The sequence below is a fragment of the Lolium perenne genome, chromosome 6 (genome assembly GCF_019359855.2).
Source record: "Lolium perenne isolate Kyuss_39 chromosome 6, Kyuss_2.0, whole genome shotgun sequence".
In the NCBI taxonomy this organism is placed as follows: Eukaryota; Viridiplantae; Streptophyta; class Magnoliopsida; order Poales; family Poaceae; genus Lolium; species Lolium perenne.
In genome coordinates this window covers 271710760-271723280 of record NC_067249.2, presented here as the reverse complement: position 1 = coordinate 271723280, position 12521 = coordinate 271710760, and the positions used below count along the sequence as shown (strand labels likewise).

Genomic DNA, 12521 nt, shown 5'->3' with positions numbered 1-12521 from the left:
CAAAATATAATGGTATATAATAAAAAAAAATATTACCCTCGGACTCTCTTAGGATCTTCCTCCACAATGTCTTTGAGGCCCTTGTCGGCCAAGATCTTGTGAATGTCATCCTGGTTGAACATTGGATCACCGTTATGATCCTTGGAGTGGATGCCGCTACCTGCAGGTGCACCTGAAGATGACAGCTTCTTCTTCTTGCTTCCAGCAACCATGGCAGAGGAGTGGGTCGGCTGGGGCATCGACGCCGATGATCCGGCGCCGGTGGTGACAGTGTTCTTCCCCAGCCGCGGCGTTTGCGAGCTCGATCCCACAGCTTCTTCCTTCACTCCCATGTTAGGTTGAGGGAGTTGAGGGGCAGGGAGCGAGTTGGATGGTGTCACAGCTGGGTAGGGCTGGTGTTAGGAATAAGCACTCCGAGTCCGGCACGATGTCGTACGTCTCCGTATACGAGTATGTATACGTACATGTTCCGGGTAGGAACACTACGTGTGTTGCACGGTTCAGAGTATACATGATGTAACCGAGTAGTACTAGAGTTAGTCACCGACTAGGTTTGGTTTAGCTAGCTAGATGTGCTATTTATATGCTTGTAACCTGAACGTGTAAACCACCGTGAGTTGAGATTCAATACAAAGAAAAGGGCCGAGACGGCCCTTTGGCTAAATTGTTTTGCTGCGCTACGTGAAGTAGCTAGCTAGTAGCTAGCTGATTCAAAGGAAGATCGAGCTAGCTAGGTTCAGCTTGGCGGAACGTGTGCATCGCGGCGGAAAGAAAGTATTCGCGTACGTGTGTGACATCTCGCCGGAAGCTCATCGTCAGCGTCGTCGGAAAGCACTCGGCGGCAGGGGCTGTGTTTGGTATCAGATCGGCGAGAGTACTGCCGGGTCTAGGGCCAACAATTGGTATCAGAGCCTCGTGGAGGATCTCCTAGTAACGGGAGGTCATGACGAAGGAAGTGGGCGAGTCTTCCGGCGCCGCGGCGCCGGTGTCGACGCAGTATCCGCAGTACATCCGCGACAACTACACGGTGTGGGCGACCACGATGATGTGGACGCTCGAGTCCAACGAAGTCTGGGAGGCTGTTGATCCGGGCGGCGACGAGTTCATGAAGGGCGCGCCGAAGTACCGCAAGGACCGACAAGCACTCACGGCCATCTGCTCGGTGATGCCGATGGACGTGAAGCAGCACCTGATCTCGAAGAAATCTGCAAAGGAGGCGTGGGAGACGATCAAGACGCTGAATCTTGGTCACGAGCGCGTCCGCGAGGCGACCCTACAAACCTTGCAGAAGAAGTACGAGAATCTGGAGATGGGAGAAGATGAGACTGTGGACGCCTTCGCTTCGAGAGTCGCCACATTGGTCAATAGGATTCGCGCGCTCGACGAGAAGCTCGAGGAGATCTCGATCGTAAGACGTTTCCTTCGCGCGGCGCCGCCGCGTTACTTGTCCGTTGTTTCGGCGATCGAGCAATGCGTTGATCTCAAGACTCTCACGATGGATGATCTAGTTGGACGGTTCAAGGCTCATGACGAGCGGATGAAGATCACCTATGGTGATGTGGTACCGGAAGAGCACGTGATGCTTACCCGTGCCCAATGCGAGTCGGTGGTCGCCAAAGAGAAGGGCGATAAGGCATCTAGCAGAAGAAGTGATGAAGAAGTTTCTCGCCCAGCGAAAAAGTACATCGCAGGGGAGGACGAGGACAACGCTCCACCGAGGAGGAAGTTTGACATCAAGAAAGTAAGATGTCATAACTGCGGCAAGCTCGGTCACTTCAAGGTTGATTGCCGGAAACCACCGAAGCCGAAGGAAAGGGCTCTCATCGCCCAGGAAGGAGATGATGGACCGTTGATGCTGATGCTCGAAGTATGCGAGCAGAAGTACGAGGAGGAGCTACCTCCTCCATCACCGGCTACGGAGATTGTGATGGATCACGGTCTACCGTGTGTGGATCACGTGGAAAAGCTATGCGACGAAGCTGTCGTCGAGAAGCAACGGAGTTCCCCGTTTCCACGTGAAACCACGGATGAGGCAAGTGAAGCTTTGGAGCTCGTTCATGGCGATATATGCGGTCCAATTTCACCCGCAACCCCGTCCGGTAATGAGTACTTCATGCTTGTGGTGGATGATCACAGCCAATACATGTGGATTGTGTTGCTGAAAAGTAAGGATCAAGCTATACAAGCATTCGAGAAGATCGAGGAAGCTGGAGAGGTCAAGGCGAGGGTGAAAAAGTCCCTACGCATAGATCGGGGTGGTGAATTGAAGCATAAGGTGGTGGCCATGGCACGGAGCATGATGGAGAGCAAAGGCCTGCCAGGAAAGTTCTGGGGTGAGGCAGTCAACACGGCTGTCTACTTGCTGAACAGGGCGCCAACTAGGAGTATGGTTGGTGGGACTCCGTACGAAGCATGGTATGGACGAAAGCCCTCGGTTGATCATCTTCGCACTTTCGGGTGTGTGGCGCATGTCAAGACGGTGTCCGGCCATAAAGGAAACTTGGCGGATAGGAGTACTCCATTGATCATGACTGGCTATGAAGAAGGCTCGAAAGCGTACCGTTTGTGCAATCCCTCAACCAAGAAGGTGATTGTTGCGCGTGACGTAGTCTTTGAGGAAGACTTATCATGGATTTGGAACTCCACGGAACCGGATGAGATTTTTACTGTTGTCTGTAACAGTAATTCTGAGCATGCAGATGATCGAGGTACAGGAACTTGTACGGAAGGAAACGTTACAGGTTCAGAAGTTTCGTCGATTCCTACGACCACGCCAAGTTCAGGCGTCTGGTGGCCAGCGGCCAGTCCACGCGCGGACGGGAGCGCGTCCAACGCTTGGCCAGGAAGCGGCAGCAGTAGGAGGCCATCTCGGCCAGAAGGAGCTGGCACCTCTCAGCCTGGGAGCTTGACAGGGGCGCGGCCGAGAGACATCCCGCGCGGGAGCCCAGGGAGCAGGACATCGTCCCGATGGCCAGCAGCAGAGTTGCACTGGAGCACAGCTTGGGCAAGTGCTAGGCGCGGCCTCGAGGCTTGCGGACCTGAAGGGAGCAGTAGCCCAGCTCGGGCTGGAGCTATACCACGAGACCAAGACCCAGGAGGGGCGCTTGGTGACGGACCAGAAAGAAGTGGCATGTCAGGAAGTGCCATGCTCAGTCCAGAAAAAATGCCAACAGGAGAGCCGCATGGAGTGACGGGAGCTTTACCTGAAGGCAAAGAAGATGCTTCGTATGGAGATTGGGCACAAGTGTTGCCTGAAAAACCAGTACGTAGCTTAGGAGGAGCTTCATCGAAGGTCCAAGAAGGAGGGCTCACCAGCTCAGAAAGTAGGCACGATTGGAACAGCCATGTTGCTGCTCTGACCGGGCTAGAAGAGAGAGCAATCCCAGCTCAGGTTGCGCCACACGGGATGGAAGTTGACATCCTAGCAAGAAAAAGGCATACACGTTATGTATGTCTAGAGCTAATGGGTCTAGCTATGCACGAGCTAGCTTGTACGGGGGTGCATTATAGCCAAAACCATCGGCAAGAATCGCATCCATCAGGTAAGGAGCTAGCTATGCATGTTCCTTTGAATCTCGGGGAGGAAGTACTTCGACGAGATTACAAAGGTGAGTCGCGAAGAAGCGACGTGGGTCCTCAGCTAGCAAGTGAAGGATCCGCAAGTGAAGAAACAAGTGCGACGTCGGGCGCAGAAGAGTATGTCGTGCTATCTCTACTTACACTGGAGACGAGACGACTACGACCGACACGAGCACGCATGCGACGCGTGTTGAACTACTATTCGAAGAAGGAACTTCGGATGGTAAATAATCCGGTGAAGATGAAGCACACGAAGCAATGTTTGTTCATCAAGGAACCGGTGAAGACTGAAGACGCGGACAAGGACTGTCGGCGTGAAGCTCAGGAGAAGCCGGCGAAGGTAAAGTCGGTAACATGGGTGCCACGAGGAACGGCGAAAGCAATGCCGAGTCTAGGGCCAACAATTGGTATCAGCGGAAAGAAAGTATTCGCGTACGTGTGTGACATCTCGCCGGAAGCTCATCGTCAGCGTCGTCGGAAAGCACTCGGCGGCAGGGGCTGTGTTTGGTATCAGATCGGCGAGAGTACTGCCGGGTCTAGGGCCAACAGCTGGGGCATCCACATTGATGAGCTGCTGCCGTTGGGAATGGTACTGTTCGCCAGCAGCTGGGACGTATCCCATGAGCTCCAGTTCACCAAAGCGTTGGCAGGAGCCGCGACCGGGACCGGGAGTGGCAAGCTCGGCGATGCGAGCGGTGGGCAGTGGCTGCCGGAGTTGTTGAGACCGCCGCACAGGCCATCTATGTCCACATACTGGGCGACGTTGCTGCCGGAGGCCGTGTGCAGAAGTGGTGGGCCGCCGAGGGAGGGGGGCAAGGGTGGAAGATTGTACTTCTCCTGCGTCAACCCCGCACTGGCGGCGCCCTCCGTCAAAAGCGGCGTGGGCGAGGGCGACAAGGACGCCAGCAGGTTGTTGTTGAAAGAACTCAACGGTGGCAGCAGGCCCACCGCGCTAGCGTCAGCCTGCAGAGCGGTGTCGAGCGAGGAATGGAAGGTGGTACCGGTGCTGCTCCTACCGCTACCGCCCAACATGCCAGCGGGATCCAGCGCCGGCGCCGACGGCGGTGGCGTCTGGTATGAGGAGGATCCGACTCCGAGGAGGGCAACCTGCTGCGACGCGTCACAGGCGGCGCTTCCTCCGTCCACGACGCTGCGGCCGTCCGAAGATTGGATTTGAGGCAGCAGCGACGGTGGCCACTGGTAGGAGGACGAGCCGGCAGCTGCGCACCCGGATCCATACGCGATACCGCGTGACATGGTGTGGTCGAGGTTGGCGCCGCCGGCCGACGCGTGCGTCGCGTAAGACGGTGGCAGCTGGTTGGAGGACGAGCCAGCAGCTGCGCACCCGGATCCATACGCGACGCTGGCGCCGGCGCCGCCGCCACCGCCGGACGACGCGTGCGCCGTGTAAGACAGCGGCAACGGTGGCAGCTGGTAAGCTCTGGTTCCGGGGCTTACCTGGGACGAGAAATGGGCGGCGGCGGCGGCCGGGTTTTGCTGGTACGGGTGAGGACGCGAGTAGAGTTGGTGGGCTGAGCTGCTGCCTCGCGGGGGAACGGTGGTGGTGCGGGCGTAGGGGTAGAGCGGCGGGAGGAGCCGGCGGCTGTTGGTGGATGAGTCGTCCATGATCTCCTTCCTGTCCATGGGGATGGGGAAGCCGGCGGCGTGGGTGCAAAAGGATTAGGTGTGGTGGCGGCGCGAGGGTGCGGCCAATTGGATCTGCGGTGGAATGGATGCGGCCGGAGAGAGTGCGAGGAGCGACCAGATATGGAAACAAGGAAGGAGCGGGAATGGAGATGCATGGGATGGCAAGTAGGGTTCAACAACCCAGAGAAGCATGGCACGCACGCACGCGCTTTCCTCGTGCCTGCCCGATCGATGGATGGGCCGTATCGGGCCTCTCACTCACTCTCCGCGTCCAGCCCGTCTAAATATTACAGTTTCTTCTACACTTCCGACTGCATCGTCATTGTCCGGCGCGCCGGCTGAATGTGCTGTCTGAATCGTAGTGACCGAGTCGACGTAGCCGATAGAGTGCATGAAAACGGCGCTAGCGATAAAGAAATTTTGTTTCTTCCTCTATCGTCAGGAAACTGTACACATCTTCTTCCTGATTGAGCTTCATGCATTCTCGTGTTGCCACACGTGCCCACTCCGCCCGATCGTGATAGAAGCAGCAAGTGTCAAGAGCTTTTATGTTTGTCGATCTATTTGTTTCTTTTAGGAACTGAACCGGATGGTGTTAGTACACCACCGCTTCCTTTCCTCCCCCTGTAACTGCCATCGATGGAGCTCTTCCATCGGCCATAAGCAGGTAACCGAGCCCCTCAACAGGGCCATCGCTTCTCTCAATCACCAACAGGAAGATCCTGCATTCGCTCACCCAAAGCATCGATCACCTTCCTCAGTTTGCTTAATGATGCCTCCTTTAATTTCTCCAGTATTGGTCAGCGTCGATGTAGCCATTCTTGGTGATGTTTGACTCCAACTGAAGTCAATCAGACAACTCTTTATCATATTTGGCACGGAGTTATGGTTATCGCATCATTTATTATGGTACACAAGGGAATATTCATGGTAGTAGCAGGCGGCGTCGAGTCACCGACGTGGCGGTTTTGTGGCGGAGCATAAAGCCTGCACTTAAAAGGTTATGTTGGTAGGCCTCTTCAAAGTGCGATCACATTTTTCTCTAGTGTGTCCTTATGGATTCATATAGAATGTGTGCTAAATTTGCATGGTGATTTTTTTGTGCACACACACGCAACAAATGGGCACCATTTCGAAAAAAAACACAACATATCGGAAATGACCCTATCTGCATAGCTATCAGAGGTCACTGTTTTCAAGGTGCATGGTCCGTCAACATCCAATTGTTCATCGTGTGACCAACGTAAGAAGAACGGATTCTTTAACTAGTGCCTCTTTCTTAACAACACTCAATTAATCCTATTAACAATGAGAGCGAGAATGACGCTTTATTAGCAATTTGGAAATTGTTCAATCGATTTTCTCTCTCGACTGTTTCTGCGGTGTCGCCACACGTCCGGTTTTATGGGCATGGCATTTCTTTTGTAGGGGTTCTGGTCATGATTTTGATTCTGCGGGCTTGCCATGTTTCTGTATGTTTTCCTCCTGTTTGTTCTCCTACGTCACCGGCTGATTATATTATTTCGTTGCGCTCTCAGCTTCTGTGGGGCTCCGCTTATCGGTTGCCTTTCTTTTATCCTTTTCCTTCTATCCCTTTTGGGGTGCCGGTGGTTTCCTTTTTCCATCCTCTCCTGCCGGTTACCTCCCTTGGTTTCCATTTGAATTATTTTTCACAAACTACAATTCACCTCCCCCATGTATTCTTCCCATCTCAATCTTTCAAAGAGTCACTCATATGTGTTTTCCACTCAGGAGAAGGCCTAGATGCACTCGAATCTAGCGGACAAATCACCAAGACAAAGATGCGGCCAAATGGAGAAGCACTTGGGGGAGATGCGGCCAAATGGAGAAGCACTTGGGGGCTAGTTTGAACATAGGGTATGTAAAAGAAGGTAAAGACTGGCCCATCGGTACGGACTGGGTTGGCCCGACGAAACAAAGTTCAGTTGGAGCACGGAGAGCAAGGAAAATCTTGAGTAAAAGGTAAGTGTAGACATAAACCCAGAACAAACTAGATAGTTTATACGTGACTAGACTTCCACTTGTATGCCTACCCGAGCACCTTGTAACCTTACCTTGTCCGTGAATATAGTGGGGGTGGGGGGGGGGGGGGGGGGGGGCCACCCAGGAGGCACAACTCAGCATCATAAATATGACTCGGCACATTCAAAACCTATGAAAACATCAAAACCAGAGCATACGAAATAGAATTCACCTAAAAAAGGAGTAGGGTTTTTACCGGACGATGTTTCCTTGAGCTTGAACCTGTATAAATCTTATCAGTGTGCTAAGCTCTTGGATCACCATACGTACGCCACCCCTTTTCACTATTGTGGGAAATTTCTCCGACAACTACCGGCCCAGTGATCTACAAGACGACGGACATGACTTCTACTTCCTTGTCGCCGCGGCCTGAGTTGACGACCTGTTACCGAAGGTGTTCAAATGACTATAGATGAAATATTTTGACAAGTTAACACTAGTAGTTCATTTCTGTTGTTTAGGTAATTTTCTAAATTTTTTGAACTTTTGATGATGTTTGCAATTGTAATTTGTTTCCCAAATTTACTTATTTTGTAAAACAATTCATAATATTATGTTCCCTAGTCGCCAAACATGAATATCATCTTTTCTTTATTTTTATATTCACTTTAGGAGCAAAATAAAAGGTGAAAAAAAAATTCTCCTCTGCCAAGTGGGAATGCAATGCAATGGACATTCAATTCTTTAGCTTTACAAGAAACCGCCTACAAACTCACGGCTGTTAGAATGGTGGCGTGGTGAGAGCCAAGATCGAGAAAAATGCAGGGCGAGAATTTGAGCATCAGTCTTTTAATGGAAACTGAAAGAAGAAAGAAACACACGTCTCGGGAGAATAAGAACCGCAACATATAAAGTATATGTAATGGGCAATGAGTAATATTGTTTGATTATGAAAACTAGTGTGCATCTAAATCTGATTTCGCAAAGTTCAAACTAAAAGCGCGAGTCGTATGATAATAATTAAATGGATGATTCAGATTGCTTGTAGAAACAAAATTATAGACCACTCCTGGCCGGCTAAAAATTTGGAGGCAGCACCCACATTCCACCTGGAGGACCCACCCACTACGTGGCTTCCTACTGACTTGATAGCAGGTAGGCCACTGCTGTCGCTTTCATGTTGCATGTCATATACGCGGTTACCATGGCTGTCCAAGCTCGTCAGGTACACCACGTCATCAGCATAGATGCAGTTTCTTTGCACCAAGCCGCGATCTTCCGCCGCCACATACAACGCCTTTGCAAACAAGGCGTAGTCACTCAAGCTCCTTACTTCCTCCCACTTATAGACATTCTGTGACCATGCCATTGATTCATCGGCAAGCTGGAACACCTTGAAAAAACGCTCTTTCTTGTGATCATATGAAAAATAATTTCGCACCGCCATTGTTAGTTTGCCGTGCAGCTGAAATATGTAGTGCGAATGTCCTAAGGAGCCGCTACATTTTCGGATGGACAGCCATTGGGGGTCACCGGTGACAACAGCCATACCATGCATGTTCACATCTATTTCGAACTTGATAAGGTCTGCATTGGCTGTGAGGCCATAGAGCTCTCCATTGTAGAATGCGATGTCCACAAGCCTAGCCGCGCCAAATTGTTTTGTCGTCTACCCGCCTTCTGGACAGCCGATTCTACATAGTGCGATGCCGCACTGGTGGGTGATGGCTGCAAGGATGCAGCCGCTCGAGGTGGGAGGCTCCGAGAAGACTACCTTCTGGATGATGCACAGGGCGTCGTGGCATGCGCAGACGGCCCTCCTCTGTTTCTCGGATAATGCCACCTCGATGCCAGAGAAGAGGTTCACCACAGCAAATCTCAAGTTAGGCCCTAGAGTGGCGACCCAGCCGCTGTCCTGAGCTCCCATGAAAAACCTTCCAAACGCCTCGCTCGGGAGCGTGATGCGGACGACCTTGCCATCCTCGGGACAGAACAGGCGCTTCGTCTTCCCATCATCATCGTTGTAGGAGGGGGAAATGAGCCACGGCAAGGCAGGTGGCGCCGCATGTCGCGAGGAAATCACTGCGGCTCGCCACGACCTGCATACGGCGGCGAAGCGGACACGGTGGAGCGCACTACGGGAACCAGCCAAGCTGCCGACGGCCTGCAGCCGTCGGCACAGCAGCACCTGCCGTCGGGCCACGCATGTGCCGACGGCACAATGCTTCCTCGGCACAGACTCTGATGCCGTCGGCACAGTCTTTGCCGTCGGCACAGATGCCAGCCCGACGGTGTGACGACGCCGTCGGCACAGTAACCGTCGGCACAGTCCGAGAGGGCCCGCGGAGCGGCTAACGGCCGTTAGACCTGGAAGGGTGCTGTGCCGACGGCTAGGCCGTCGGCACAGGAGCTGTGCTCGGACGGCCAGATGCTGCCACGTGTCACCCCGCTGCTGCGCGCCACCCTTCTGTGCCGACGGCAAAGCCGTCGGCCCAGATCCATCGGCCCAGCCGCGTCGCTAGCTGCCCTGCCCCGCTGCTGCGCGCCACCCTTCGCCGTCGGCACAGCCCCTACCATTTGGCACGGCCAAGGAGCTATGCCGTCGGCACAGACGCTGCCATTTGTTTTTCCCCGCTCCAATTGTCGCACAGCACAGCAAGCACAGCAAAATAGCAGTAATATACATTGAAATGCATCACAAATGTAGCACAGCACACAGTCATCATCGTCATCATATCAAATGTAGCAACAACATCATCGTCATACAAATATGTAGCACGCCACATCAACACGGTTAAATAACTTGTGTAGTGCGAATGTCCTAAGGAGCCGCTACATTTTCGGATGGACAGCCATTGGGGGTCACCGGTGACAACAGCCATACCATGCATGTTCACATCTATTTCGAACTTGATAAGGTCTGCATTGGCTGTGAGGCCATAGAGCTCTCCATTATAGAATGCGATGTCCACAAGCCTAGCTGCGCCAAATTGTTTTGTCGTCTACCCGCCTTCTGGACAGCCGATTCTACATAGCGCGATGCCGCACTGGTGGGTGATGGCTGCAAGGATGCAGCCGCTCGAGGTGGGAGGCTCCGAGAAGACTACCTTCTGGATGATGCACAGGGCGTCGTGGCATGCGCAGACGGCCCTCCTCTGTTTCTCGGATAATGCCACCTCGATGCCAGAGAAGAGGTTCACCACTGCAAATCTCAAGTTAGGCCCTAGAGTGGCGACCCAGCCGCTGTCCTGAGCTCCCATGAAAAACCTTCCAAACGCCTTGCTCGGGAGCGTGATGCGGACGACCTTGCCATCCTCGGGACAGAACAGGCGCTTCGTCTTCCCATCATCATCGTTGTAGGAGGGGGAAATGAGCCACGGCAAGGCAGGTGGCGCCGCATGTCGCGAGGAAATCACTGCGGCTCGCCACGACCTGCATACGGCGGCAAAGCGGACACGGTGGAGCGCCCTACGGGAACCAGCCAAGCTGCCGACGGCCTACAGCCGTCGGCACAGCAGCACCTGCCGTCGGGCCACGCATGTGCCGACGGCTGCCGTCGGCACAATGCCGTCGGCACAATGCTGCCTCGGCGCAGACTCTGACGCCGTCGGCACAGTAACCGTCGGCACAGTCCGAGAGGGCCCGCGGAGCGGCTAACGGCCGTTAGACCTGGAAGGGTGCTGTGCCGACGGCCAGGCCGTCGGCACAGGAGCTATGCTCGGACGGCCAGATGCTGCCACGCGTCACCCCGCTGCTGCGCGCCACCCTTCTGTGCCGACGGCAAAGCCGTCGGCCTAGATCCATCAGCCCAGCCGCGTCGCTAGCTGCCCTGCCCTGCTGCTGCGCGCCACCCTTCTGTGCCGACGGCAAGCCGTCGGCACAGCCCCTACCATTTGGCACGGCCAAGGAGCTGCCGTCGGCACAGACGCTGCCATTTGTTTTTCCCCGCTCCAATTGTCGCACAGCACAGCAAGCACAACAAAATAGCAGTAATATACATTGAAATGCATCACAAATGTAGCACAGCACACAGTCATCATCGTCATCATATCAAATGTAGCAACAACATCATCGTCATACAAATATGTAGCACGCCACATCAACACGTGTACCACACACGATGATCATACATCGTCGACACATGACACACACGATCGACGCACACCCGCTAGACACCTAGCTAATGGAAACTAAGATCAGGGGAACCAACCAAGTTCCTGACTCGTAAATTCAGGCGTCCGGCCTTTGTCGAGGTAGACCGAGGTAGAACCATGGCCTGAACCATCGCCATCAGGAGTAAACCCTGAAGCACCGGGAGAATGGCGGCCGGGGTGCATCGGTGTGCCCTCGCGCGACGAACCAGGAGAGGGTCGGTTCCGCGAACTTCCCGTGCCCTACATGTTTGACAAGAGTTAGCATCTTAGACATGGGAAAGGAAAGCGGTGACAACTGGTTAGGCACAGGACTTACCGGAGTCCGTGCGTAGTATGTGGCCGCGAAAGCTTCCCTCGATGGGCACAGTGGAGTCGGCCCCGGCCTAGGTGGCTCCTCTTCCGGAAGTGCGATCCTCTCTCCAGTCTGGAAGAACGTCCTGAGCGCCTGCAAGATAGTTTAGATTTCAAGCGCTGCAGAAATAAAATAAAGGGGAGGTGGGACATGTCATGTCTTTGAACCATAAAAGATTGGAACTTACACGACTCGTCGCCTCCTGGTACTCTTCCCAAGCTGCTCTCTTGAGGTCCCAGTCTGCTACAACTGTCAAATACTTCTCATAAGTGGCCGCGTAGGCGGCCCCAAAGTTAGCCTACAATTTCCAAGAAAAGGAGTATCGTCAATTTAGCCATTCAGGAATGAATGTTGGAAAGAAGAAGAAAATGAGAAAACTTACATCGGTACGACGGTGTCGAGGAGGCGCGATCGGTGGGTCGCCGGCGGTGAGGGTAGACCTGATCTGCGTGAGGGTCCTCTGCGGCTTGATCACCCCACTAAGAAGCTTCGTACGGCCATGCTCCGAGCCGCGCCCTGCCACCATAATCGCCGTCTAAGTCGGTCTCCTCCTGAATAGGATCATCCACCTCCGGATGAAGACCCTTGAACGCCGAGCAGTAGTTCTCCAACTCCTCTTCGGCATAGCCGAAGTACTCGGGCAGCGAGGGCTGAGGCTGGCTCAGATCGGGCTGCTTCAGCTTCATCTTCTGCCACCCTCCCACCTCGGTGAGAGGCTCCCCGAGTTCCTCCTCCTGCACAGCAAAAGAAATGTTATGTGTATCAAGTAGTAATATGAGGGGAAGTAAATGCAAGTTGTTCCATGT

General features: G+C 53.8%; 1 protein-coding gene and 1 long non-coding RNA gene across 2 annotated transcripts; one reads left to right on the top strand and one right to left on the bottom strand.

Moving 5' to 3' along the window:
* The first annotated feature begins 943 nt into the window (after positions 1–943).
* LOC139832760 (uncharacterized) lies at positions 944–2859 on the top strand. Its single transcript, XM_071822600.1, has 2 exons — positions 944–2415; positions 2715–2859. The coding sequence occupies exons 1-2, from the start codon at positions 944–946 to the stop codon at positions 2857–2859; spliced, it is 1617 nt and encodes a 538-aa protein (XP_071678701.1).
* Positions 2860–11484: 8625 nt separating this feature from the next.
* On the bottom strand, positions 11485–11985 carry LOC127326832 (uncharacterized). The gene is made up of 3 exons (XR_011746952.1): positions 11903–11985; positions 11680–11808; positions 11485–11603 (listed from the first exon to the last, which is right to left on the bottom strand). It is a non-coding gene; the product is annotated as an uncharacterized lncRNA (long non-coding RNA).
* Between the last annotated feature and the right edge of the window lie 536 nt (positions 11986–12521).

Bases quoted from the DNA above. Each gene is read 5' to 3' on its own strand.
- LOC139832760 (XM_071822600.1), top strand. From the start codon at position 944: ATGACGAAGGAAGTGGGCGAGTCTTCCGGCGCCGCGGCGCCGGTGTCG. The intron at 2,416-2,714 runs GTATGGACGAAA...ATCGAGGTACAG, and splicing joins GGGACTCCGTACGAAGCATG to GAACTTGTACGGAAGGAAAC.